Consider the following 25,166-nt stretch of genomic DNA (forward strand, 5'->3'; position numbering starts at 1 on the left):
CACATTTTAGAGATGGGTGTCTGCTGTATTGGGTGAGGCAATGATATGGTTGGATGCCATCTTGTCAAGCAGAATTCATGTGCCTTGCATTCACTCCATTGCTGCAGGAACTGTGTGCCCCTCTCCTCAAGGCAGCAGTTATCAGCACTCCTACCTCTCTGTTCTTCCAGCCCACAACTTGCAACTCCTTGTATGATTAGACATCACAATTAATATTTCTCCTGAAATTGGATTTAGCTCTGGCTCCTAGAAGGGAAGTCTGTAAGGAGAATAAAGTGAGCATTGCTCAGAAACTGGCATGTAGAGGTGATGTTTCACATGTTCCTGTGCTTCAACCAATTCCCATGCCCTGATGGGCTGGACTGCAGCAGGATCCAAGCACAATCGCTTTGTCCATCCTTCCTTCCTGCTTTCCCTCCCTCCTCCCTCCCTCCACCCCCTAGGAGGCTGTCCTACTATTTTTTTTTTTTTTTTCTTTCCTCCCCCCCCCCGTCCCCCCCTCCTCCCCAGCTGTATAAGTCCCTAATCAAGCTGTCCTTGCATCAAAGGACAGCTCAGGGGATACAGAGCGGGGCCCAGAGCAGCAGGATGGCTCACAGCATCTTGGGGATCATGCGGCCCTTATGGAGGGGACTGAACACGAGCAAAATTCGCCTCATTTTTCTCTGTGGTGTGACTGAGCAGCACCACAGCCCAGCGAAGTGCTGGTCAGAAAGATGCTTCAGCTCCACGCAAGAGTTCCAGGATGGCCCTGGGGAATCAAGGTGAGTCACACTGTCTGAAGGGATGAGCGTGCACCTCTGCCTTGCCCTGTGACAGGAGGAGGGAAAGGCCAGCAAAGCCTGTGGGGACGAGACCATCACCTCAGGTGAGCAGATGCTGATAGGAGGAAGATGTGCCAGGACTCAGCCTGTCCCTGGAGCTGTGGGGACCTGTCAGAGGTGCTGGTCCTGCCTCCAGAGCTGTGAGGACCACAGCTGGTGGCTGGGAACCAGCTCGTGAAGATGACAGAGGCATAAGAGTCCTTGGGCCTGTTTCCACAGCAGGACCTACTGCATGCTCCCTGCCAGCCTTTCCTCTCTCTGCTTTAGGGGATAGTTCAGGAAGAGATGGTAAAAATAAATGTAATTTGTGTATCTGCTAGACTAGTATGGTCTGGGTCAGACTAGGCATTGAGAGAGAGATCCAACAGCAGAAAATACAATAAACTATTTTGCTATCTGACCTTAGAGAAAAGTCATAGTGATAACTCTGCTTGGTGGGATTTATGAAGACTCCTTATCAAGGTGATTTCTTTCTAATTGGTTTGTTGCTTATGAAATTATCTCTGGAAATACTTGTAGGCTTCTTGCTGGTTTGTATGGCCTTGGAAAGTATCTTGTAGGGAAAACATTGACGGGGGAAGAACTATAACTACTTTCCTGAAATCTCCTTCACTCCTGTGTCACAAAAGGTTTGAGATTTTTTTTTTTAAAGGGAATAATCAGAGGGCATACAGTGAATTTGCAGTGTTGTGTTTATCATCCTGGTAAGACCTTAAGACCTTTCCAGCTTCTGAGCATGTATCCTGTGACAGTGATGCAATTGTAAAATAGTTCAGACTAAATGAAGCAAAATTTAGTCTGACCAGTTTTGGTAGGTTTGTTTCTTTGGGGTTGGTGGTGGTTTTTTTTTTTTTTTAATTTAATTTTATTTTATTTTTAAATCCTGGTTCAAAATTATTTAACAAAATGTGAAAGCAACTTTTTCAAAAACACCAATAAAAAAAAATTCAAAAGTGAATAAAGTAAAAGGCTGCAGACTTTGTTTCCAGCTTTGGCTGCCCAAAAGCAGGAGTCTTTCAGAAGCAACTTGAGCCTGGGACTGATTTGAATGATATAAAGACAGTGACCAGTATGCAAGTCAGTCTGTGACTGAACTGAACAGTGAAAATAGAGAGTCCTCAGAGTGGGTTTGTGCCCCCAACAGAGGGACCAATCCTGAGAACACTGACAAATACCTTAAGTATTTCCTTCAGCCAGCATAGACGGAAGTTGCTTGAAGGTGCTCTCTGCATCATGGTCAGGAATGCTTGGTGTCACCCCTGCTCTTGAGAGGAGTGAACTCTGCAGCCAGGCTTATCCAGAGTCATGCAGGGTGTCTCACAATGGCATCTGTCCTTCCTTGTACCTAACTGGATACACATTCTGTGTGCTGTCCCTGGCTGCAGCTTGGCTGCCTTGGGGCCCATGCAAGTGGCAGCAACAGCCAAAGCAAGGTTGGAACTCAGAGGAAGTGGAGGGAACTGGATTTGTGGGGGGCTGGTGCAGAGGTTCTCCTGTAACTAATGTTGGCTAAAGCTCTAGGTGCTTCAAGGATAACAAGAATTAAGTTTCCTGACGATAAATGTGTGGACAGCTTTGGGGATTTTTGGATCCAGCAGTGTCTGCAGGCAGTCATCTCTCTATCCAGCTGAAAAATCCATTTGGTTGCAGCACTAAGTGGAATTCTATCACTTTACCATTTCTATTGTGTAACAAATTATTTCACCCATAAAGATAAACTAAAAGTTGCCTAGAAACATGCCTATTTGCCATACAAACAGAATAAATTACTCTGATCCATCAAAAATGAGGGGATGGTTCTATTTTGTTTTGACATTTGAAGACATTTGACTAGTCTTCAAACTGCATATTTGCAAAGAAATATCTGTAGGTGTCTTTATGAAGGGAACTGTGGTGTATGTTGTCAGTCTGATGAAAGGGAAGCTTCTGCCACTGGAGAATGCTCTGGGCTTTGGGATGATGGGCATTTAGGCAGTGCCACACTGAGAGTTACTGGGCAAAAGGCCCAACCACCTCCAGAGTGCTGCCTTCTTTCAGAACAGAAGGAGGGATCTTTGGCTAGCTGTGACCTCCTATATCTAAGTGAGTATTTGGTATGTACACTAAGAAAAAGAGAGTGTTTGCTCATGTGCTTCCTCTGGCAAATATAAGAGTCTCAGAATATACTGTGTTGGTGAGAAATCCTGATCACTGCTGTCAGGGTAGCAGCCTTCTCCAGACTGGTGTGAGAGCTTGGTCAGGAGGAGATTAACTGGATCCTGTTTCCCTCTCACTTGTAGACGCCCTTTCTGCAAGTTATCATTAAAAGAAGCTGATGGCCATGTTCCTAACTCTTGGCGAGATTAAATCTTGCAGGCCATCAAAATAACTAGCAATTTTTCCTGAGCATGGATCGCATCAGCCCGGAGGAAGTTACTCAGCCCAGTAGCTCTGTAAGGTGGGGCTGGGCATGTCTCACCACAAGAAGGCTCCCTGTGGTGGGGTTAAGGAAAGGAGTGGACACTTCATGGAAGAAAAAACAGCAGAAAAGGAACAATCATAAAGTTATCCCCTTGGGAAGGGAAGGGGAAGCAAAACATGAATTATAACAGCCCTTCTTGCTGGATTAGTATCTGATCTTGAGCACTTTGCTTGTTACTGCATCACTCTACCCAGGATTAACATCCCAGGCCTGGGTCTTGGATGCTCCCTCTGCCAGCCAGCCCAGGCAGGGGCAGCACAGGCAGAGCACCTACACTTATTTGTGCACAGACATTTATTCCAGGGCTGTTTGATAAAGTGGGAAATATTTTGGGGCAACTCAGATTTGCCTGCCACTGAGAACTGATAATATGAATTTTTTCCTCATATGCATGGCATAATCCTTTGAGAAAGTGTTTGTGTGCACATTTCCCTCTAAGTGCCATGTCTCTAGCACTCAGCCAAAAGACCTCAATTGTGGATGTGCAGAAAAGGGTGGACTCCTCTGATTTTTGCAAATCTGTCTTACAGCTCTAAGGATCAGGTGACAATTCATTTTATAAATCGGGATGGAGAGCGACTTACAACCACAGCCAAAGAAGGGGAGAGTTTGCTGGAAGTGGTAGTCAATCACAACTTGGCCATTGATGGATTTGGTAGGTGTTGCAGCAAATGTTCATGTGCTGTTAGGGGCAGTGGGTACTTAGGAATAATGCAACAGTACATATGCCACTGTGTTCTGCCAAGACCATAAACAAAACCTTCCCCATCAGCTGCTTGCTGTGTGGCTCACCATGCTGAGATGGCAATGTAACCTCACATGGTCACCACTGGCATTCCAGCAGCCTCTGTCAGTGCTTTTGGCTTCATAGAGCTGATGAAAAAATTTGAAAACTGATGGTGATTCTCCCAGAGAAGAGGCAGGCTGGAAACTGCATCCATCTGTTGTGTTTCCTAGCATCTCTTTTGACATGCTTCAGATCTGATAAAGGGCCTTTTCTTGCACTGTTCCTAAAGATGGTCTCTCACCCCCTTATTTTTCCTGATTTGCTCTCACTCCTTTGTTTCTCTACCAGGTGCCTGTGAAGGGACATTAGCCTGCTCTACCTGTCACCTCATCTTTGACAAGGACGCCTTCCAAAAGCTTGATGCCATCTCAGATGAAGAGCTAGACATGCTGGACTTGGCATATGGACTCACTGACACGTAAGCCTCCCTGCTGACCACACCAGATCCTCAAACCTCTAAGGCAGATTCTCACCACATGGCACTTCTTTCCAAGGGGATGGGGCTTGTTCTGTATTATAGCTGTGCCTTAGAGAGAGCTGCTTTCTCTTGAGACACAGCAGATCTCTGACAGGAGCTGTAGTGAAAAGACATCCCAGTGTGGGTGGGAAAATTCTCCCCTTAGTTTGGGAACAGAGGAGCCTCACTTCATGTTTTCTTCTCAGATCTCGCCTTGGCTGCCAGGTGTGTGTTAAGAAGTGGATGGATGGTCTGACAGTGAGGGTCCCCATGGATGTGTCGGACATGAGGAAGCAGCTGGAGGTTGGAAAGCAAAGCAAACAGTAACTGGAAACGACTGCTGCACAGCTTACATCCTCATTTAGGCGTGGCAGGGTACTTAGCTTTTGGTTGACACTATTGCTTTTTGTGGTTGGCTTGCAGTAGGTCATAAAAGTCTGATTCAGTATAAAAGGCGTGTTTGGCAAATCTCTTATTTAAACAAGGCATCAGGCTTAATAGGGTCTTTGGTACGTATTTTAAGTGCTTAAATGCTCTGCTGAACGCAACTGGATTAAAGTGTGTGGTTTTATATTTCCCTGAGTGGGTGTCAGTAAATATCTCTGCTGTATGTGATTTGCTTTCTCCTTTGAAATTTAAGAATTCTGCTATTCTGAGTAATGGCTGAGAGTTTTGCAAGGTTTTGCTCTTTAAATGTGGAGCAGACTTTTCCAATTTGGGAAGCTTAAGAAGAGATTGCTGTTTGCAAGTCAGTATACTGTCGGGCTTGGTGATGTGGGTGACTTGAGTTTGGTCAGCAAGAACACACTGAGGGCATTTATGTGCTGACAGTTCCTGTAAGCAGAACTACTTCTAAACGAACTTGAGATGTTTTAGGTCCCTGAATTATTCTGTGCTGGGAGCAGCCACTTTCTCTAAATGTTAATCTTTCTTATTGCTGTACTATCCCACATGTCAAATAAAATTCTAATAATGAGCCTTTTAGACCTACAAGATGCAGTGTTCTAGTACCATAATGCTGGCTGGAAGAGAATGATCTGGATGGAAATTTGGTTAGCTGCATTAAGCACAGCACTGCTGACTGATTAAAGGAGGTGATTGTCCTGCTCTACTCAGCCCTGGTGGGGCCTCACCTGGAATACTGTGTGTAGCTTTGGACACTGAGTATAAAAAAAGCTATTATTCTGTTAGAGAGAGTGCAGAGCAGGACCGTGAGGATGATGAAGGGTCTGCAGGGAAAGCCTTATGAGGAAGGCTGAGGTCACTGGGTTTGTTCAGCCTGGAGAAAAAGAGACCGAGGTCAGACCTCACTGTGGTCTTCAACATCCTCACAAGGGCAAGCAGAGGGGCAGCCACCAATCTCTTCACTCTTGTGACCAGTGACAGGACCCGAGAAAATGTCATGAAGCTGAGTCAGAGGAGGTTTAGGTTAGATCTCAGGGAAAGGCTCCTCACCCAGAGTGCGGCTGGGGACTGGCACAGGCTCCCCCAGGAAGCTTGTCTGAGCTAAAAATCGTTTGGACAACACTCCTGGGCACATTATGGGATTCTTTGCATATCCTGCACAGGGCCTGGAGTTGGACTCGATGATCCTGAAGGGTCTTTTCCAGCTCAGGGCATTCTGTGACTCTACAATTGTGTGATTTGTGAGATGTCGGCGCGGGCTCGGGGCCTGGGCCGCGGGGCGGCTGTGGCGGCGCTGTGCCGCCAGGGGGCGCTCTCGGGGCGGCGGCGGCCCTGACCGGGGGGGGAGGAGGAGGAGGAGAACGAAGCCTCAGGGGCGCTGCTCCATCCCCGTCCCTCCTCCTCCTCCTCCTCCTCCTCCTCCCCCTCGCACTGGCCAGTGCCTGGGTCAGCCACAATTCTCGGCCAGCCACAATTGCCATTTGTGTCTGATGGTCTCTGTTCACCTCCATGCCTTCCCACTGCTGATACCAGCCCTGCCACGCCTGGTGGCCTGGTGTCCCTGTGGGCACCAGGGTGGGTAATGTGACACTCTGAATCCGCTCTATAAATAGGCTTTGCCTTCTTCTCTGATCCTTCATGCAAAAATCGGTACAAATATTTATCCGTGTCAGAATTTTATCCTTAGCAGAAGGATAGGATTTGCTGGCATGGGCCAGAACCATGTGCTGTGGGAGGTTACATCAGCAGGGTGGCTTTTGGATTTCTGCAGAGTTCCAGCCCTGTTTGTGGATCACAGATGTGGTGCTATACCAAGGATTCAGGCTTGTGCCTGGCATGTGACAGGGTAGCCCTTTGCTTTGAAACACATCAGAAAAGCCTTCCAGGCTGTGCTTGTATCTCCCAAACCTCTTCTCCAGCTTTCCCAGGTTTATTGTAAGAAAAACAAAACAAAACAAAACAAAACAAAAAAAACCCAAACCAAACCAAAACAAAAAAAACAGAAAAGAGAACAAATACGGATTAAACGAAAGCAGTTACGCCATCACCTTCAGCAGCACTTCAAGTCTCTCCCCCTCCTGATGCCACCACTTGCCAAACCAAGGTGATCTGGAGCTTTGCAGTCCCACTCCCCAGCACACACCTTGTTCTGAAATTGAAGCTGGACCCCAGGTTGCTGCTGGAAGGTGTCAGCTCTCTGCACATCCTGGCAGGATGGCAAGGGAGAGGGAGCAGCTTCTAGCTTGGAAGGATTCCTCTTCAGGGTATGGATGGCCTCTGAAGAAAGAGTTTCTAGGACGAGCTGTTACCAGTGAAATGCATGAGTCAAAGTGTGCTACTCTGGTGAGGCTGTCTGTCCCTCAAAGGTGCCTCTGCACAAAGGAGCTGTCTGCAAAGGATGGGGGAGAGTATGTCTTGGAAGCCTGGCTTTCCTGACAGTTGAAACATCAGAAATAGAACTGGAAAGTTTAAAGTAAACCTACAGCTGCCTCGGGCACTCCCATCACGTTTCTGTCAGCCTGCAGGATAAGGAAAGAAATCTTATATCCTGAGCAGAAATAAGATGAGGCTGAAGCGTGTGAGTCATTTCTCTTCAAGGCAGATGAGCTGGACTTGTTTGGCCTTGGTCTAAATTGGGAGCAGGCCCTCAAGGCTCCTCGTTTCCTGAATGGTGACCATGTAACTTGACTTCCCAAGAATCTGCATCCTGTGGGGTATTTCAGTATGTGACAGGCCAGCGTGGACTAAGCTGAAAAAAGGCAGAGAAAGAAGGGAAGCCTGTTTGTGTTTCAGGGCTATACATTAAGGGAAAATATGGCCTTTCTGAGGCAGAAAGCCAACCAAATGTCGGTGTATTTGTTATTTCTTGTTGTTTCAAGCTGGGGGCTGCGGAACATTTTCAAGATTGGTCTCTGAGTTGCATTGTTGTGTGGCTCATGGAGAAGGGAGGCTGCAAATTTCTGAGGCCAGAACTCTGGTTTGTGCTACGTTTTGCAGGATTTTGTTTTGTTTAAAATAAAGAAAAATGCTGTAATACAGAGCTGGGTTAGAGGAGCTACCCAGGAAACCGTGCCCACATTAATCAGCCTAAGATGAGGCAAGGAAAACTGCGCTTTTCCCTGCCTCTCCCAGTATTTCTCTAATCTCTTTCTAAGTTTCTTGTAATCCTTTTAGGTAATGCAGATTTTGAGCTCTTACTCTGCATTTGGTTCAGGTCCCCTTGGTTTGACCTGAGCCCAGCCACTGAGTTTACAATCTGTTAGTATGTTTAGAGTACAGAATCATCTCTCTTCCAAGAATAGGCAGACTTTTTCTTCTAATATTTAGTGCTGTTTCACCTTCTTGAAAAGACAGGAGTAATGCCTAGACTGCTGTGCTGGCAGAAGGCTTCTTGCCAGCGTGGGAGGTGTGGTGTGACCTGGGCTTGAAGGTGTGTTTCACAGCAGTTCAGTACAAATGCCACCATGCTGACACCCTCACCTCCCTGAGGGGAGCAAGAGCAAGGGAACAAAAGGTGACAACACCACGAGGACAACTTGTGTGTCTTTTATTAATACAGTTACAACTCTGGAAAAAAAGACTGTGAATGCCTTGTTACTGTTCATGTGCGAGGAAAATTCTGGTGGTGGTGGAGTTGTGTTATGATTATATACACCTTTCATTGTACAGTGGCCACAAAGGCGAGCTGGGACAGAGAGTGCCACATCTGACAGTTAAACACCCTCCATCTAACAAAACAAACTCTATACACCTTGGAAAGTGGGCTCTGGGCTTCTCCCTGTTTCTCTTGCCCTAATATTTGATCTGGACTTGGAATGCTGGGCCAGGTTTCTGTCACTGACCCTCATAGGCAGCTCCACCTGGCAGATGAGTGGAGGGATCTGACACTATACAATTTTACAGAGTGGCTTTCCCCTCTGTACAAGGACTGAACCATGGCAGCTGTCATGCAGTTCCAGCTCTGGCTATTTGCAGACACTCAGCAAATACTTGCAGGGAGACTTATTCCACAAGCACAACCTTTCAATCATTAGGATGCATGTATTTTTCTTTTCCTTCACCCATTCACTGTTCACTGAGTAAAAGGATTGCCTCTGACAGATACCACCATAAAAAACGCTCATGTAACTTTCAAATGAATCATCCCAAACCTTTTTAACCTTTGAGACTTTTCCCACTGTTTTCTTAAAACAACCTGTCAAACAACAAACTAATGTGGTGCTCTCAGCGTCTTTTTAGAGCTCAGCTGGCAGTGTCACAACCCTCTAACAAGTCCCATTACATCTCTGGCACTTCTGAGCATGGCTTTGAGGGATGCTTCAGGAGTCCACTGGCTGCATCTCTTTGGTGGTCCTTACCAGCAGCCTGGTCAGCACATCCCTGCCTGGAATTCTCCAGACTTAATTCTGCTGGAGCGCACAGGGCCACATACTTTGTGAGTGGGAACTTGGTGTTTCTCTGAGTCAGCATCGGTGATGAAGCCTGCACAGTTTCAGTGTATGGATGGATAACTTTCTGGCCAGATGTGACTCTGCTTCAGCATCTACACAGCCACATTCCTGACAACTTCCACATCTCCTTGACCTCGTGCTAAAACCAAGCCCTTGCTCAAGCCCCTCTCAGCATGACTAGGAATTTGGCCAGTTGCATCATCCATGCTGCCTCTAGAAAGGGGCATCAGCATCAACATAAAATTGTCAACTTTCACTAGGACTGAAACTTCTAGCTACTGAGATACTCCCAGAGGACACAGAACATTCACAGCCCTGTCAAAGTGACATTACTAAAATCCTTTATAGCAACTGTGTCTCTGTCAAGTGCTAACTTTGGGGAAGGTATAAGAAGAAAGAATCATTGCATAATTAATTCCAGAAAAAAGCAATCTTGGGTTTAAAATGTTACACATGCTGTTTGTCAGTGAATGCTGGATTTTGCACTCTAGGCTCCAGCTGCTGATTTTGGAACCCAGCCTCAGCCAATAATGGATGCATGCTATGAGCTGGACCAGAGCAGGCAACAGATGAGCAGAGTGAAGCGGCAGTGATTTCTGGAATGAAGGTGAAGGATTTTCCTTTGGATGAATGGTTGTGACGAACAGTAAATAATGGTGGGTTTTGTGCAAGTGTAAAGATTTTTAACTAATTTATATTTAGCTATCCCCATTGTCCAGTCATTCATGCCCATCAGCAGCTGACTGGAGAAAATAAAGCAATGTTTCTCTTTTCCTGCTATATATAAAAAAAAGGAGGCAGGCCCTGTACAGGTCAGCTTATTCAAGGACAGGGAGAATCTGGTGGTATTCACTCCACATCCAGCCAGTGAAGTCTCTTCCATCAGAAAAGGGCATAAAGAAAACACAAGAACAGCCCCCCCACCTCCCAGGAAAATGAGTATTGATCCCCATAATGCATACACATTGGTATGCCTTTACACTTGTCGCCCCATGCAGCCTGCTAAATTCTTCACACCCTGATCATATATTACAGAATATTTTCTGTTGCACATACACAAAAAAAATATTTAGTTCCTCCACATCCATTGCCTTAGACAAATGTCTCTTCTGCAAACACTGCTGTGTCTGTGTCACGCTCCTCTGCGGCCACTTCTGCCAGAGGCTGGCTTCTGAGCCACTCCACCCTGTTCCGGAGGAGTTCCTTCTCCACTGCTTCCACCTCTGCTGTGGGACAGGGCTCTGTCTCATCATGCTTGAAATAGTCCCTGATGGTGTTTCGGATGGAGTCAGGGAGGATGATGCGGATGGTGTGGCTGAACGTGTCAAAGTCCTTGCCCTGTGTTGGCGCCTGCGCCATTTCCACGGGTTGTCTCTCCAGATCCTTGGGAGCAGAGGCACTTTGGGGGCTTTCCCTGTGCTCAGCTTGCAGGGGTGGGACTGTTGGTTCATGGTAGTGGCGCCTGGAGATGGACTGCAGGACAAGCGGGGTGTTCTGCCCATAGAAAAGTGTCTGGGGGATGTGGACTCTCACAGTCTGCAAGCTCAGGCCCTGCTCACTGCTGCTGCTGGGTGAGTCTCTGCTGCAGGTGTTTGTCACAGATCTCTCCTCTTCTCCCACTTGAGACCCACACGGGCTTTCTTTATTTGGGGCCAAATAAAAAGTTATCTTGGTGCGCTTCAGGCTTTCCTGGCTCAGAGGGCAGTTATCGATGCCTTTGATTTCTATGTTCTTCACTGTCTTCTCCTTGTGCTGCTGGTGGCTGACCTGTGGGGATGTCTCACTGGATGGGCTGGCAGCTGGGTACTCAGGGCTTTGCTCAAACTCTTTGGTATAATCCTGGCTCCTTGAGCCAGGGCACCCTGAACAATTCAGGTGTCTCTTCTCTTCTTCCCAGTCAATGTCAGTGAATGGGCTTCCCATGGCAGCTCTACTAACACATGGAAAACTTTTCTGCTCTCCAGAGCAACGACTGCTCTCTTCAGCCTTTGGTTCATCCTCATGACAACTGTCCAGATTGCACAGACGTAAAGGCACAGGAGATATGAAGGATTTGTGCCCCTCTTTTTGGAACCTCTTGGCAGCTGTGGGAGACACAGCATGAAGCCTGGCAGAAGTGCCAAACATGAACGGGAGGGATGAGACATCTGTGGGGCTAATGGCTGACGACTCTGAGCAGTAGGAGAAAGCACTGTCTAAGGAGCTGAGTGAGGAGGCAGACGGGGAGGTGGTGGTAGAGGACAGGCTGGAGAAGCTGGACCTGTTGGACAGACTGGACTTCTGAAGGCTGAGCTGCTTCACCCTGGAGGTGGTCTGAGGTGATTGCCACAAATTCTGCCTGACCTTATTAACCCCAGGGCTTAGGCCTTCATCAATCAGCTTCTGGCTCTCCATCTGCAGCTGCCTGAGCCTGTGGATGTAGTCTGTGTGGCTGCTCATGATGGTGGCATCGCAGCTGGACTGGCGGGCCACAGGCTCGTGGCCCTGTGCGGGCAGCTGGGAGCTGAGGCAGACGCTGGGCTCCGAGGAGCACCGGTCCCTGGCCGGGCTGAGCGAGCGTATGGAGCCGATGGAACAGAAGGAGCCGTCCTCCTCCAGCAGCTCGTAGCTGTCTGCACTGGCGTTGGTCTGGGCTTTGCTTTGGTAGTAGGCTGTGATCTCACTGAACAAGTCCCAGTCTTTCTGCTCCTCATCAAGTAACAAGCTGCTGGGTGTTTCAAAAATGGCGTCTGTTTCAGATTCCAGGTGGTGCTTTGGCCCTTCTGGATCACAACTGGAAAACTCCAGCTCATCAGAGGAATCATCGTGCTGAGCCGAGCCTATGTCTGGGGCAGAGGACACAAATTAATTTGTTGCCATATATATATACACCTCACAAACAAAACAGGGAAATTGTATCAATCTCATGGAAAAACAGAGATGATCCATCATTCTCACAGGAAATAATAAAAAAAAATCTGGCTTGATGACCAGTTTTCACCACTGGCCTGTATTCATAGGACAGTTAACAGAGACAACTCCATCTTTTTCCATACAAACCATGTGGTTTAGCTTTGCAGAACTAACCTGGAAAATACTGCTAGGACATGGCAGTGCTAAGGCTACACTAAATTCTTGCAATGGCTAGAGTAGGTTTAACAGCAGCCACAGAGAAAGACAGTCATCTCTGGGGACCACGCTGGAGTTTCTGCACCTCAGCCCTTTGCTTTCTGCTTTGCTATCTCTTCCTGTCTATGCTTGACAGGCAAAGGGAAAACCAAACCCAACTGGTTTTCAATGCTGTTCCTTAGAAGAAACATGAAGGTAAAGCAAATTCTTTTGTCTGAGGACTTTACCTATTAAAAGATTTTAAATATTTCTGGAAGATTTACTACCACCAACTTACCCAGAGATTCTGCTGAGTTTTTGGACTTCTTTTTGTCAGGTTTTTGGAACAAGGAAGCAATATCACCCCCAAAAATCTCTCCTGAGTTTTCAATCAGAAACTGCACTAACAAGGCCACCTGGCAAAGAAAGGAATTCACAGATACAGTTTCATGAAAACAGAGCAAGTAAAATCATACCCAGATCATTCCCTTTTTTTTTACAAAGATGCAATTTCCTCAAGACGCTGTTAATGATGTGGCAGTGCATCTGTATGAACACCTGAGGCAGGAATGTGAACTATGAGAACTGGTACTCTGAGCCAGGTGTAGCACATTCTACAGTTTTCCTCACTATTGCTTACACCTCATAAGCTACAGGCAAGCATTCCTCCTTTCTGGTGCACTGTTGTGCTCATTGCTTACTTTGTCCCAGATGAGGTATCAGTGCCCAATTTCAGCTGCTCCAATTTTCTTGTGCTTGCTTGACTATATAGGAAGTTCACCTGGTGAAGCAATCACTGCTTCCCTTTTCACCCTGGACAGTCTGAGGAGCTAAACCCCTCCCAGCATGGGTACAGCTCCACAGAGGAAAGGATGGGGCCTGGATGCCCCTAGTCATTGGCCCTATGCCTTCCTTTAGACTACAAAAGGCAATGCCCATAAAAAGCAGTGAAAAGGGAACACAGAGGTGAGGCAAAGACATGGAAGATTACCTTCTTTGTAGACCGGCTCTCCTCTTCAGGCCCAGTGGGACTCGGTAGCCACAGCATATTGGGTGCTATGCAAAGAGCCAGGTTAAAGGCATTCATCTGATTCACTCCAGAATTCTGCTCAATATGATGGAGAACTCCAAAGAGGTGTCTGAGTAAGATGAGGTTGGCCTCTGGAAGCTGGTTGACAAGACTATTCAGGGAGTGGAAAAAAAGGAAAACAGTGCTGTTCACAAACATCTGCACTTTGAATTCCAGCAGTTGCATCTCAAAGTTTTTTCTCCCTCCTGCCATTTTGCACCCATCCTGAGACATCCACATTTCATAATAAAGTGAATCTGTGTCATTCCCCTACACCAGCACATGTGAGAGCCACAACTCTGCATGCAAATTGCCCACCTGCTCTGGTCACAGAGCTGGAGGGACAAGGGACTTGGGTTCAGGGCATGTGGGAGCTCCCCACAATACCTTGACTAAACAGGGAAAACCCAGAGCAGACAGGAGACAGCTCCAGGCCACAGCATGCCAGACCACACCACTGCTGTGTCATGTGCTAACACAGATAAAGAAGGCCCAGGCTAAATGGGAAGGTTCAAAAACTGAGCTGAGCCATGGTTGAATAAACGGGATATCCAACAGGAGGCTGATAAACTGCTCATGCTCAGGGCAGCAGTTTCAAGGTCCATGTCTCTGCCTTGACAGGTCTGTTTCTTCCATCTGCCAACATGATGATCAGCCTCATTTCACGCACATGAGAATAAAGTTACTGTCATTAAATATCTAATTCTGCCACTATAGATGCAGTTCTGGTGGCTGAATCATTATGCTTTTTCAGTCTACTTGTTCTGGTAATTTGAACTAATCACCAGAAGAGATTTTTTAAATTACTTTTTTGGGGTCAGAAATGTTAAGGATGTTCAAAAAAGACCATTGAAAAGAACATTTTCTGATCAGTGACACTGGCAATCAGCTGTAGCTCTTCCACTGTGGCCTGGAGCATTGCCAGTAGTCTCCCAGAAAAATTAAGGCTATTCTTAGAGCCATATGATTCCTCTTTTCCCACCAAAAGAAGCTTTAAAAGGCTTTTACAAACCTTTTGATAGCTTCAATCTTATGTGCCCGATTTTCTGTGTCCACAGCTTCCATCCACTGTCCGTGCATGTCTGAGGATAGAACACTGTCAGGTATATTTCGGAGAAAATCCTGAATTAAATATATATATGCAGAGCAGTCTGGTCAGTTTTGAATTCCTGGTTTCAGTTTCACAATGCATATAGTCACTGTTTATTCATATTAAGAACAAGATAAAACAAGACACTACACAAACATGTTCATTCTCCCCTCCCATGCCCACCAAGCTGTCTTCCTCAGGGTCTTCTATGGCAGCACTGCAGGATGAACAGACAGCCCTCATGTTCTGGCCCTTCTCCAGAGCAGGACTGACCTCCAGTCCAGCAGAGGACTCAGCCCTGAGGCTCTGCACATATCTCTCTAAAACAATTCTCAGCTAGGAGGACTGCTGGTTTTTCTCAGGGGAATATTCAACAACTCAATCTATGTCTTGTGTTGGGAAGTGCCTGAATATCAGGCCAACAACAAAAAAGGGAACTATTTTGGATACTTTGGTCCCTAAATTACTCTGACCAGATTTAATTGCCAGTACAAAATACAGGCTTTTCCTTACTGAAATATGGGTCTTATCACAAATTTCATACCCCACCCACCACAACTTGGATTTAGCAGCTGCTTTCCCTCGTGCTTCCTGACTGATCAGAGGGTGAAGGCTTGGGGTCCAGAGAGCACAGGTCAGCTCCAGTTTTGGGGGTCCCACCCTCAAATGGCACAGGTCCTCCCAAACCTTCTGCAGCCTCTTCCTTGCATTCAGAAATGACAAAGGACACCTGTGCTGCTGCTACCAAAGGGTTTTATGCATATGTCAGTGCAACATCTGTCATGTTATTTGGCACTGTACAGACATCATGGCTGCCTTGCATGTGGACATCACTGTATTTCCTCCTGGGGGTGGTTCGGTACAGGGAGGTGCCAAAGGAAGCCCTGTCCAGAAAGGTCTGCATGTGAAAACCAGGGTCACTGTATCAGGCAGGTACCTCTGTATACACAAACACACCAAGCCATCAGGTAAAAATGCTCCTTGCTGGAAAATGCTTTCTGTTCCCCTGAAATCCTCTCTACCTTTAAAGACTCATTGCTTCCTCAGAGAAGGAAGATACCATTAGCCCAGACAGCTGAGTTACTTGGCCAGACATACCGTGATGACAGCTGCAGCCACAAAGACTGACTCTCCATCCACCTGAACATCATCTCCAGAATTCAGCTTCTCTTTCAATTCCTTGCAAGTCTTGGCATTGGCAGAACGTCTGAAAATGCCCCTGGTAGAGGGACCTTCATGGTACAAAAGGAGCAGCATATCCTAAGAGAAAACCCAGGTATACTTTAGAGCCTAACACTTTACCCTCTTGTTTGTGTATATTATACTTCATGTGTTGTTAAGTAATTAGCAGAAGACCAAGTCAGTAATGGGACAAAAACAACACAAGAGATTTATCCTGATCTAACCAGGGATAAGAACGTGACAGCTAAGCTGCAGACACAGTTCATGCAGGCACAGGGCTTATCCTGTGACAAGTGTGAGCCCAGGGGACTCTTGTAGTGAGTCTACATAGCATGGCAGGGTCCACTGACATTGCCCCTTGTCAGCTGGTGATGACCTGGAGACACCCATTGAAACAGGACAGATGTCTGTGAATGAAGTGACAGGGATTACCCAGGAGAGAGTTGTTCCCACCCTTGTTACTGAGCTGAGTCTGGATAACAAATAAACAATGGTCCTCTTCCCCATTCAATCCTCATAAATGCTGCAATTGGCTTTAAACTTTGAAGTAAACACATCAAGTTTATGTCATGACAAGCAGTCCAGGCTGCTGCTTACCATGATTGGCTTGGGAAGGATTCCATCAGGACAGACAGAGGACAGGGACAGGCCAAAGAGTTTCCGTGGTGTGGTGGGTGACTGTGAAGGAGGGCTGCCTGATGGGGTGCTGGTGCTGCGGCGCAGGGCCCAGTCAATCAACGACTTCTTCCTCTTGCTGTGTTTCTGCAGGGACTCTGAAAGAAAACACAGACCTTCATTACACACCTGTCTGTCCTCCTGCTGGACAGTGAGTGACCTACACTGGAGGCAGAGTTCCCAGCAAAACAAGCACTTTCTACCCCCACCTGCACTCTTAATGGGGATGGTTAGACAATATATAGCAGTGAAACTACTGTTCATTTCTCAACCATCAGCAAAACTCTTAATCTCCATTCTTCAGGGAACCTTGCTGTCTCTGCAGTGCAAGGATGACTTGACTCTTGTGACCAGTGATAGGCCTTGAGAAAATGACATGAAGCTGAATCAGGGGAGGTTTAGGTTGGATCTCAGGAAAAGGTTTTTCACCCAGAGAGTGGGTGAGCATTGGAACAGGCTCCCCAGGGAAGTGGTCACAACATCAAGGCTGCCTGAGTTCAAGGAATGTATGTTCAATGCTCTAAAGCAGATGGTGTTCTTGGGTAAGGGGCCAGGAATCGATGATACTGATGGTTCTCTTCCCACTTAGCATTTCTATGATTCTATTGCAATGACTTGCAGCTGAAGACTAATGAAGAACTGAGAGCTAAGTCTGAACATTTGCACAGAGAAATTTCACCTCTCTGCAATCTTTTCCTTTTTACATTACATTCAGGTATGAGAGCAACTCTGGGATACATGTATGATGCCAGAAGAGTTCAGCACTGCACTGGAGAGCAATGAAGTCTCTATCTGGCTGTACCACACTCCTGCAGCCCCTACCTCTCCTCAGATGCAGGGGAGCTTGGAGTCTGGGTTTCAGGACAAACTGACACTGCTTTTCCTTTGGGAGCTGAGCAAGGAAGGAAGCCTCTGTCCCATCAGCCAGGAGAGTGTTATTGTTGGTTCTTTGTTGCTGGTCAGCAGAGTCCCGGAGACAGCTCAAGGCGATGCTGACGGGATGCTCGTGCCCTGTTGAAGAGAGTTGTGTAAAGAGCAAGCAAAGATGCAGAACTATGGTAAAAACTCTTATTGTTATTGGAAAATTCTAGCTTTGGTCATCTCAATGCTTAGAACTCAACAGACAAAATTCAGTGGTTTATTTTAAAATGTCCCTTCTATTTCTGAAACTGAACCCTGCAGATCTGTAGCACCCTCCTCCATTCTGATTATCCTATGGGCCCCCATATACACACCTACCTCCCTCAAGCCTGAGGAGTCTCTAAAACCTAAACACAAATTGTTAAAAAGGAAAGTTTTCAAATAAACAGTCTGCAAAGGCATTGATGCAAGTGGCCCACGTGCTTGTGAGGCCAGTTTAGGATTGGATTAAGGTAGCAGTCCAGAAGATAACAACCCAAATGCAACAAACTGGATTTTCAATATAATACAACATTTTGTGTGGAAATCAGTTTCATTATTTGTGAACTGAAATGCAATGAAAACTAAGTAAGTACCAAAAAAGTAAGATAAACATGTCAGCTTCCTAACTAGAGGCTTATAGGTCACAAACAGACCATCTAAAAATCTGCTTCTTTCAATTGCCAAAGTGCTTTCCTCTAGATCTAACACACTCTTTCTGAATGACCACCTGACGGCAGCAATTGGTTTGGTTCTGACAGAGCCCAAAGGCAAAGGGGCTGTGAAGTGTCAGGAGATATCTGTCTGACAGAGACCAGTGGACACCTCTGTTACAGACAGTGAAGGTGAGCTGAGGCTGCCTCTGACCTCCTGCTCTGCCCATGAGGAGATGCCTGCAAAGCTGAGCAGGAGAGTATGACCAGCCTCCAAGCCTGTAGCCCTGCAAGCTCACACCAGCAGCCAGAGGGATTGACTTAGGCTTTGAGGCATGTCCTACTCCTGCATCACATCTGCTGCAAAGAAAATACATCTTAGGCCAGTCTAAAGATCTCCCATTTATTTGGAGCATCTGCTGAAAAGTGTGATGGGCTCCCATCCAGAAATACACAGATTTGCTTGGAAAAGGGAGGTAAGTGTGAAATTTTTCAAAGATATCATCATGCTTTGATTAAATGTGGATGCTGAGATGATAAAAGCCAAGTGACATCTCACAGCAATTTGATGTCACATCTTATATCAGCAACACTGTCCCTACCATTGCTCTTTAAATGAAGAGTGCAATGTTTGTTATGTGTCTCTGCCACACACACTGATATAATTTATCACTGGTTCCTCTGGTGCCAGAATTAAGTGCCAAAATGATGCTCAATATGGGAGGGCTCTTACCAATGAGAGGATAGGCAGGCTCATCTTTTCCTGAGACTACCCAGAGGTGGTGTTCACTGGTCCTGTCCTGTTGGTTGAGGAACAGAGAAGAAAAAAATGTTAGTTGAGAGGGGCCAGATTGAGGGTCCATGAGGTTGCCCCCCACTCAGAAAGCAACAGACAGCAAATCTACACTTATCCACACCCACACTATCCTGTGAACCAGATGTTGCCAGCATCCTTAGTGTCACCTGCCACTTACAGGGAGCCCAAGCTGTAGAAGGGTCTTCTTCATCACACTCTCTGCAGTTTCCCCATTGGACACTTTGATTTCAGTAGTCTAGAAAGGCAAACAGAGAAAATACAGGAAGCTAAGACAAAGGTGAGAAGTTTGGTTGCAGTTCCCTGTAGCTTCAAAATCTGGGGAAGATGTCACATCTCTGTCTAATGACTGACTGTCTTTACTAAATGTTCATGGTTGGATGAGCTGTGCGAATTTCAACTACACTAGAAAGGATGATGGGTGTACAAAGTGAAAGCTATTCTCCACTACTTCTGTCCTGGGTCTATTATACCATCCAAAGATTTCATCCAGCAGAAATCACAGGAGGTGGGTGGTGCCCAGATGCTCTGTTTGATCCCATCAGTGTTTGGCTGATTATAGTGCCACTGTCACTCAAAAGGGTGATCATGGAACATGGCAATGCTCATCAACCAGGAGTGACAGGGGTCACTCTTTGAGGGAAGAATACCCAGGAGGCAAATGTGACCCACCAAGCTTGGTATGAAGCCAAGAAATGTATGCTAGACTGGGACACATTCCAGTAAATTAATTCAGGTCAACACACCAGTGATTTCACGATCAATATCCTCAATTCATAGCACTGGAAATAGGAATTGACTGTGGCACTCAGCCACAAACTGTTAATGAGTTTTGAAGTGAAACAAAAGGAAAAGAGAAAGGAAGTCAGAGGTGAAGAATAATCTTAAAAATTAAGTGCTGTTTGGTAAGGGTCTGGCTACTTCCTCATTTCTCAAACCAAAACTCTCCAAGTGGGCTTCCAAGTGGGAAGGATGCAGATGCCCAGATGCACACCTTCTAAATCTTTTTAGCTAGGCTTGAATTTGAAACTGGAATACCAGTACAGCCCTGCACTCCCTCCCCTACTCCAGAGGCCCCTGTGTTGTCTTGATCTGATGAGAAGGTTCTTAGCTTTACTTACAGAAGAACGGTTGTCATCATCCAGCACAACGATCTGAAGGGTCAGATTCTTCAGATAGTCATTTTGTTTTATCTCATTGGTATGCCTGAAAGTCAGAGAGAAGGGGAAGGGATGTAATTTCCCAATCAAATTTGAGAAGGGCCTTAAAATTTGGATGGGACATCCTCCTTGGCACTATGATAAATACAGATTAATTATGACATATATGAATGTAATATTCATAGTGAGGCCACATGCTCTTACAAACTTCTTTATCTACCTGGAGCACAAAGACTAACAATCCCCCACATGCAGTACTTCAGTGCAGGTAGATGTGTCCTGCATTATACCTTCCAGTGTTCCCTCAGGATCACTACTGTTCTCCACAAATCAGAAGATTTCTTCCCTCTTTGTCTCTATATTAACACTTCTGTCTGGGTGTTAGTGGAAGCAACATATAAAACATAAAAGAAAAAGAAAAACTAGCCTCTACATGCAATATAATAAAAAGCTTAGTTAAAATCAAAAAACGTCTGAAGAATCAGTAACACTTTTGACAATTCCACAGTGATTAGCAAAGTCAACTACCAGCTCCAAAGGAAAAAGGATGCTCCAACAATATAATCTTTTGATGGATCTCCTTTTTTCCCAACTGTTAACACCAACTTTGCACTCTCCTAGGGGCATCTATATTCAGATTTCAAAAGGTGGATTTTTCAAACAGCACTTAGGTCCTTAACATACTGAAAATCAGAGCACAATTTGACAGGCTAATTTCTCTAAGGGCTGTAGAGGAACCACCTGGAAGCAGGATGAAAGGAGGGTCACTTACTCCAGTAACGCTGACAGCCATCGTTCCTTCACATCAGCTGAGCTGAAGACAAAAAGGGAGGCAGATCATCAAACAAGTGCTGAATGGGTAACAGCTCTACCCAATTTCATTTATATATGGCTGTAAGTCAAAGTTGCTTCCTGCAAAGCCCTGGAACAAAAGCACAGTCCTTTCCTTCTTCTGTTCTATTTTAACAAATAACAAAAATAATAATAGTAAAAAAAAAAAAATCCCAGCAACAAACTGGACCAGGCTTCCTGTCAGACTGGTGAGTGTTCAGATAAGGGACAAATCCCTTTCTGTGAGGTTGAAGTTAACTCATCTTGTGGGCCTTCATTATTTTTGCAGTGACCTTTAATTGGTATTTTCTTTCTGCTAGTATTTCCTTCCCAATGTGTGCTGTTCCTAGAACTACTGCTGCCAGCACAGGTTACCCGGGCTTCAGGGTAAGGAAATGGAAAAGGAAATGGGCCCTTTAGCCTCAGTCATTGTTTCACTTGACACACGGGAGGCCTGAATAGCTACTGGGATGCAGAGGGAGGTCTGATGTTGGATAAGATACCTGAAGGTGACAACATAGTTGGTGATAGGCCAGCCAATGACAAATGAATTATCAGGACTCATCTTCTTCTCTGTCACCTCGCTGAGACAGGTGCCGGTCCACACTTCACTCAGATGCACTTGCTTTTTCAGCTTCAGGCTGGAGGAGGATCTGCAATGAAAATTATTAATTCCTTAGGCCAGAGAATAACACTTAGACCTCCAGAGTCTCATCATGCTCCTTTCAAGTAATGCAGATGCAGTTAGAGGTCTTAATTTATTATGACACAGAAGGCATCAGACTGAAAGTCAGTTTCGTCCTTCTGCCTCTTGCCCATATGGTGTATCTTCAAGCAACCTCATAAGGAAACAGGAAAAACTGATTGGACAACCTTTTTCTTCAGACAAATGGAGTGAAACATTAATACCAAGAATAATTTGTGAAGGTGGAAGGGGGAAATGCCACATTTTAGATCCACATTTCCAAAGAAGTGTTGTTTTGGAGGCTGCTGAGTGCTCCACAAATAGATCAGAACCTCATAGAATCACAGAATCTCATGAGTTGGAAGGTACCCACATGATCATTGAGTCCAACACCTGGCTTTTCACAGGATAGCCCCAAAAATCCCACCACGTACTGAGCCTGGTTTCAACAGCACCTACTGGGGAAAAGGAATGAGTGGGAATTCCTCTTACTTGGATTTGGCAATGACCAGCACATCGCTGAACAAAATCAGATGTCTTTCCTGGGTCTGCAGACCCACGGTTAGCTGCACTCGATCATCCAGGACGAAGGTGGAGCCTGGGCTGCTGAACACCCCACTTGGCAGCCCATTGTCTGAGTGGGAGGAGGAAAGAGTAGTTTCCCTGGAGGAGTAAGAAAAATCACATGAATTTGTTAGAAGCTTTCCTTAGAAGGGTTTGTGATTGGATGCAGGCATCTCTTTTGGAGAAGTCTGAAAACCCTGTGCTTCTCCCAGCCCCTATTGGTCTCTATTATGACCCACCTTCACCTGCCTCTGCACAATTAACTTTACCAGCCTTAGACAGATGGAAAACTGTCTAAATGCCCACACCAAATCTTGTGAGATTAAGCTGCTGAAACAGTAGTAATTTTGAGTAATTTCTCACTCAGGTAAAAGACTTGCTTCCTGCACTTGTGTGTGAGCTATGACTTGAACACGGAGAGCCCATGGCTCATGGCATGGCTCAGCTGGGCGTGGGGGGCACTGCCCTTTCTGCGCATGTTTTCCATCCAGACAGAACAATTTGTCAGCACAAGAGTTGCAGCAAAAAGAAAATGAACTGCATGTACTCATCTAATTCCAGACATCTGATTCTGGCTTGCCTGGCTGCCATCCAGCTTGTTGTTTCCACCGAGATTCATATAGGTGCTCACCATTTCCAAAAAATCCCTGAGGGATTTTGCGTGTTGACTGCAGTCAGCACGGCAGCATGGGGATTGAACCAGACCCTGTCCTTATGCTGTCCCCAGCTGGAAGAGTTCTGCCAGGTGCAATCTCCTCACTTGCACCTCAGCACCCCACAGAGCACCTCCTCAGCACTGCTCTGGGCTCAGGTCAGCTGGCAAACAGCAGCTCCCACAGCCATTTCTGGGTGTCAGCATGTGGGATGTGCTGCGTGAACATGGAAGAGTTCCTGTTCACACTGTGTGTTCATGTGCCTGGGCCTGACTTAATTAGTGAACCTCTGAGACACGGCCTTAGACTGACACAGAAAAAAACTCACAGAGATCCTCCTGTCTCTACACATAGACAGAAATGTGTATCTTGCTTGCAGGCAGGAATACTTGCCCTGCCTTTACCCCTCAACAATTCTGCTCTACTGCTCAATTCTACCCTCTACTGCTCTACTGTCCTACCCTCTACTCTGAGGACACTCTACACAAACAAATAAAAAACCACACGAGCTGCAAGTGTAGCATTTTTGACGCTGTTGGTCTTAACCCAGTTTCCACTGGCCTCCTAACTGAACTCAGTTGATTTCACAGGAGTGAGGTTAAACCAGCCAGCAGCTGCTTTACTAAAATTCTCCCCCAGTCACAGGAACACCTGTGCTCTGGCAAACAGAAATTCCCTCTTCCCTCCTCCACAGCCACCACCAAGTGAATCCTTGACTTATGCAGCTGTGGGGCTGTAAGTGAGAAGCTTAATCACCTTCAGATATGATATTAAAAGCTCTCCATGTCCATCAACTGAGCAGTGGGAGCCACAGCATCTTACAATCCCAAGCAGTGGATTTCCTAAAACTGGAGGATTACCCAGCTTTATAAACACAATGGCAGGATAGCAAAAAAATCTCACTGATGCTTTCATGGCCTAAGCAAAGATGGCATTGGACCAGCTCCCTCCATAACAATCCATCACAAGAAACATTTAATGCTTCCCTCCCTCATAAGGATGTTCTCCAGCCAAATAAAGTCAAGAATTTGTTTCTCTTCCTCACTTTTTTTTTTCCTACTGCAATTTAGAGGGGGTGGGAGGAAAGAAAAAGAAGTCACATAACTTTGTCAAATGATAACCAAATGAAAACCAGTCCTGCCCTTCGCATCCAATGATCCTGACACCTCCCCACCCCTCATTCCAGAGAAGCAAGCTGTACTGTGCATTGATCACCAATGGTGTGACACAAAAGGTATATTCTTTGAGAGGGCTGGTCCAGACCAAAGTGTCAATCAGTTCAGCTTTACCTTCTCTTTCTTACAATGAAAGAAAAAAAATCAAACTAAACAAATCTCTCAGCAAATGTTATTTACAAGATTGCTATCAGAGCAAGGCAGAAAGCACCATGGTATCCCCGTATCTGTCTCTAGCAGTGACACAGTGCTGCAGGAGGGGAAGAGGTGAAGGAGGACTCAGCTCCCACTGGCCTAGGGTGGTCAGCTCAGGGCTAACCTAGAACACTTAGTGTTCCAGCAGAAGATGTGCATGTCTGGCATGTAGCTCCCTGACTCTCTCTCCTGACACTCCTGGTACCTCACACTGCAGGAGCAAAGCATCAGCAGACACTCAATGGGGATGTGGGCATGGGGGCAGCTTTCCACTACCCGAGATGGAAGTAAGGGAAAGCTGCTGTCCCTTGACAGGGACATGGCTGAAAGATGGAAACAGGAGTCAGAAAGGTATTTTTTCTACCTGGAATGGGACTTTGATTTGCCAAGAGCTTTAGTAATGGCAGATGAGGTAGATCGTCTTCTTTGGACAATGGGCTTCATCTTCTGCAAGACAAAAAGACATTCAAGTTAGCCTGGCCACCTTGGAATCTGACCTGCTCGTTGCACTCTACAAATTTTCTTTTTGTCTAGCTAATAATCACTAAATCTCAGTACTGAAAGCCATGATCTGTGCTGTGAGACACCTCCCTCCCCTTCCTGATCATTGAAACACTGGCCAACTCTCACATTTATGTTTTCACAGCCAAATCTCAAAGTAATTATATGAATAAACAGAGGGAAAAAACCAAAGTATGAAGTTCAATAAAAACTTCCAAACATTCATGCCATGGAATAGTTTGTTAAGGAAAGGTATAGAAATACAATTTAAAACAGGACCAGGCAAAGATATGAAGAGCATATAATACTCCAGGGAGTTGTGCTTTATCAGCTGGAGGAATGGATGAGGTTCCTTAGTATGTTTTTCTCTATTTTCATTTTCCACTACTCACAGGTTCAGCAAACAGGTTGTTACTAGGCCCCTCTCAGGCAGCCTAACCTCAAGACACTTGAGTCTTTTTTAACAGCCACAGCCACCAAGTCTTGTATAACACAGAACTGGGGTGACTGTAATCGTGAGACCTGAGAATTAGAAATCATAACTATG

At 45.9% G+C, this 25,166-nt stretch overlaps 2 protein-coding genes across 2 annotated transcripts; one reads left to right on the plus strand and one right to left on the minus strand.

Annotated features, from left to right (window-relative positions):
- Window positions 1–524: 524 nt before the first annotated feature.
- LOC310922512 (adrenodoxin-like) lies at window positions 525–5,505 on the plus strand. Its single transcript, XM_083883138.1, has 4 exons — window positions 525–764; window positions 3,816–3,940; window positions 4,361–4,490; window positions 4,736–5,505. Exons 1-4 carry the CDS (start codon window positions 589–591, stop codon window positions 4,854–4,856), a joined length of 552 nt encoding a protein of 183 aa, XP_083739264.1. The 5' UTR covers window positions 525–588; the 3' UTR covers window positions 4,857–5,505.
- A 1,575-nt stretch (window positions 5,506–7,080) lies between these two features.
- LOC310922608 (rho GTPase-activating protein 20-like) lies at window positions 7,081–24,562 on the minus strand (the record flags this gene model as incomplete). The annotated part of the gene is made up of 14 exons (XM_083883277.1): window positions 7,081–12,210; window positions 12,771–12,888; window positions 13,464–13,653; window positions 14,554–14,663; window positions 15,730–15,891; window positions 16,411–16,586; window positions 17,311–17,499; window positions 18,775–18,841; window positions 19,016–19,093; window positions 19,977–20,061; window positions 20,788–20,829; window positions 21,350–21,499; window positions 22,024–22,194; window positions 24,483–24,562. 14 exons carry the CDS (start codon window positions 24,560–24,562, stop codon window positions 10,478–10,480), a joined length of 3,351 nt encoding a protein of 1,116 aa, XP_083739403.1. The 3' UTR covers window positions 7,081–10,477.
- Window positions 24,563–25,166: the final 604 nt, after the last annotated feature.

The sequence above is a fragment of the Zosterops lateralis genome (assembly GCF_965231275.1).
Source record: "Zosterops lateralis genome assembly, chromosome: Z".
NCBI lineage: Eukaryota > Metazoa > Chordata > Aves > Passeriformes > Zosteropidae > Zosterops > Zosterops lateralis.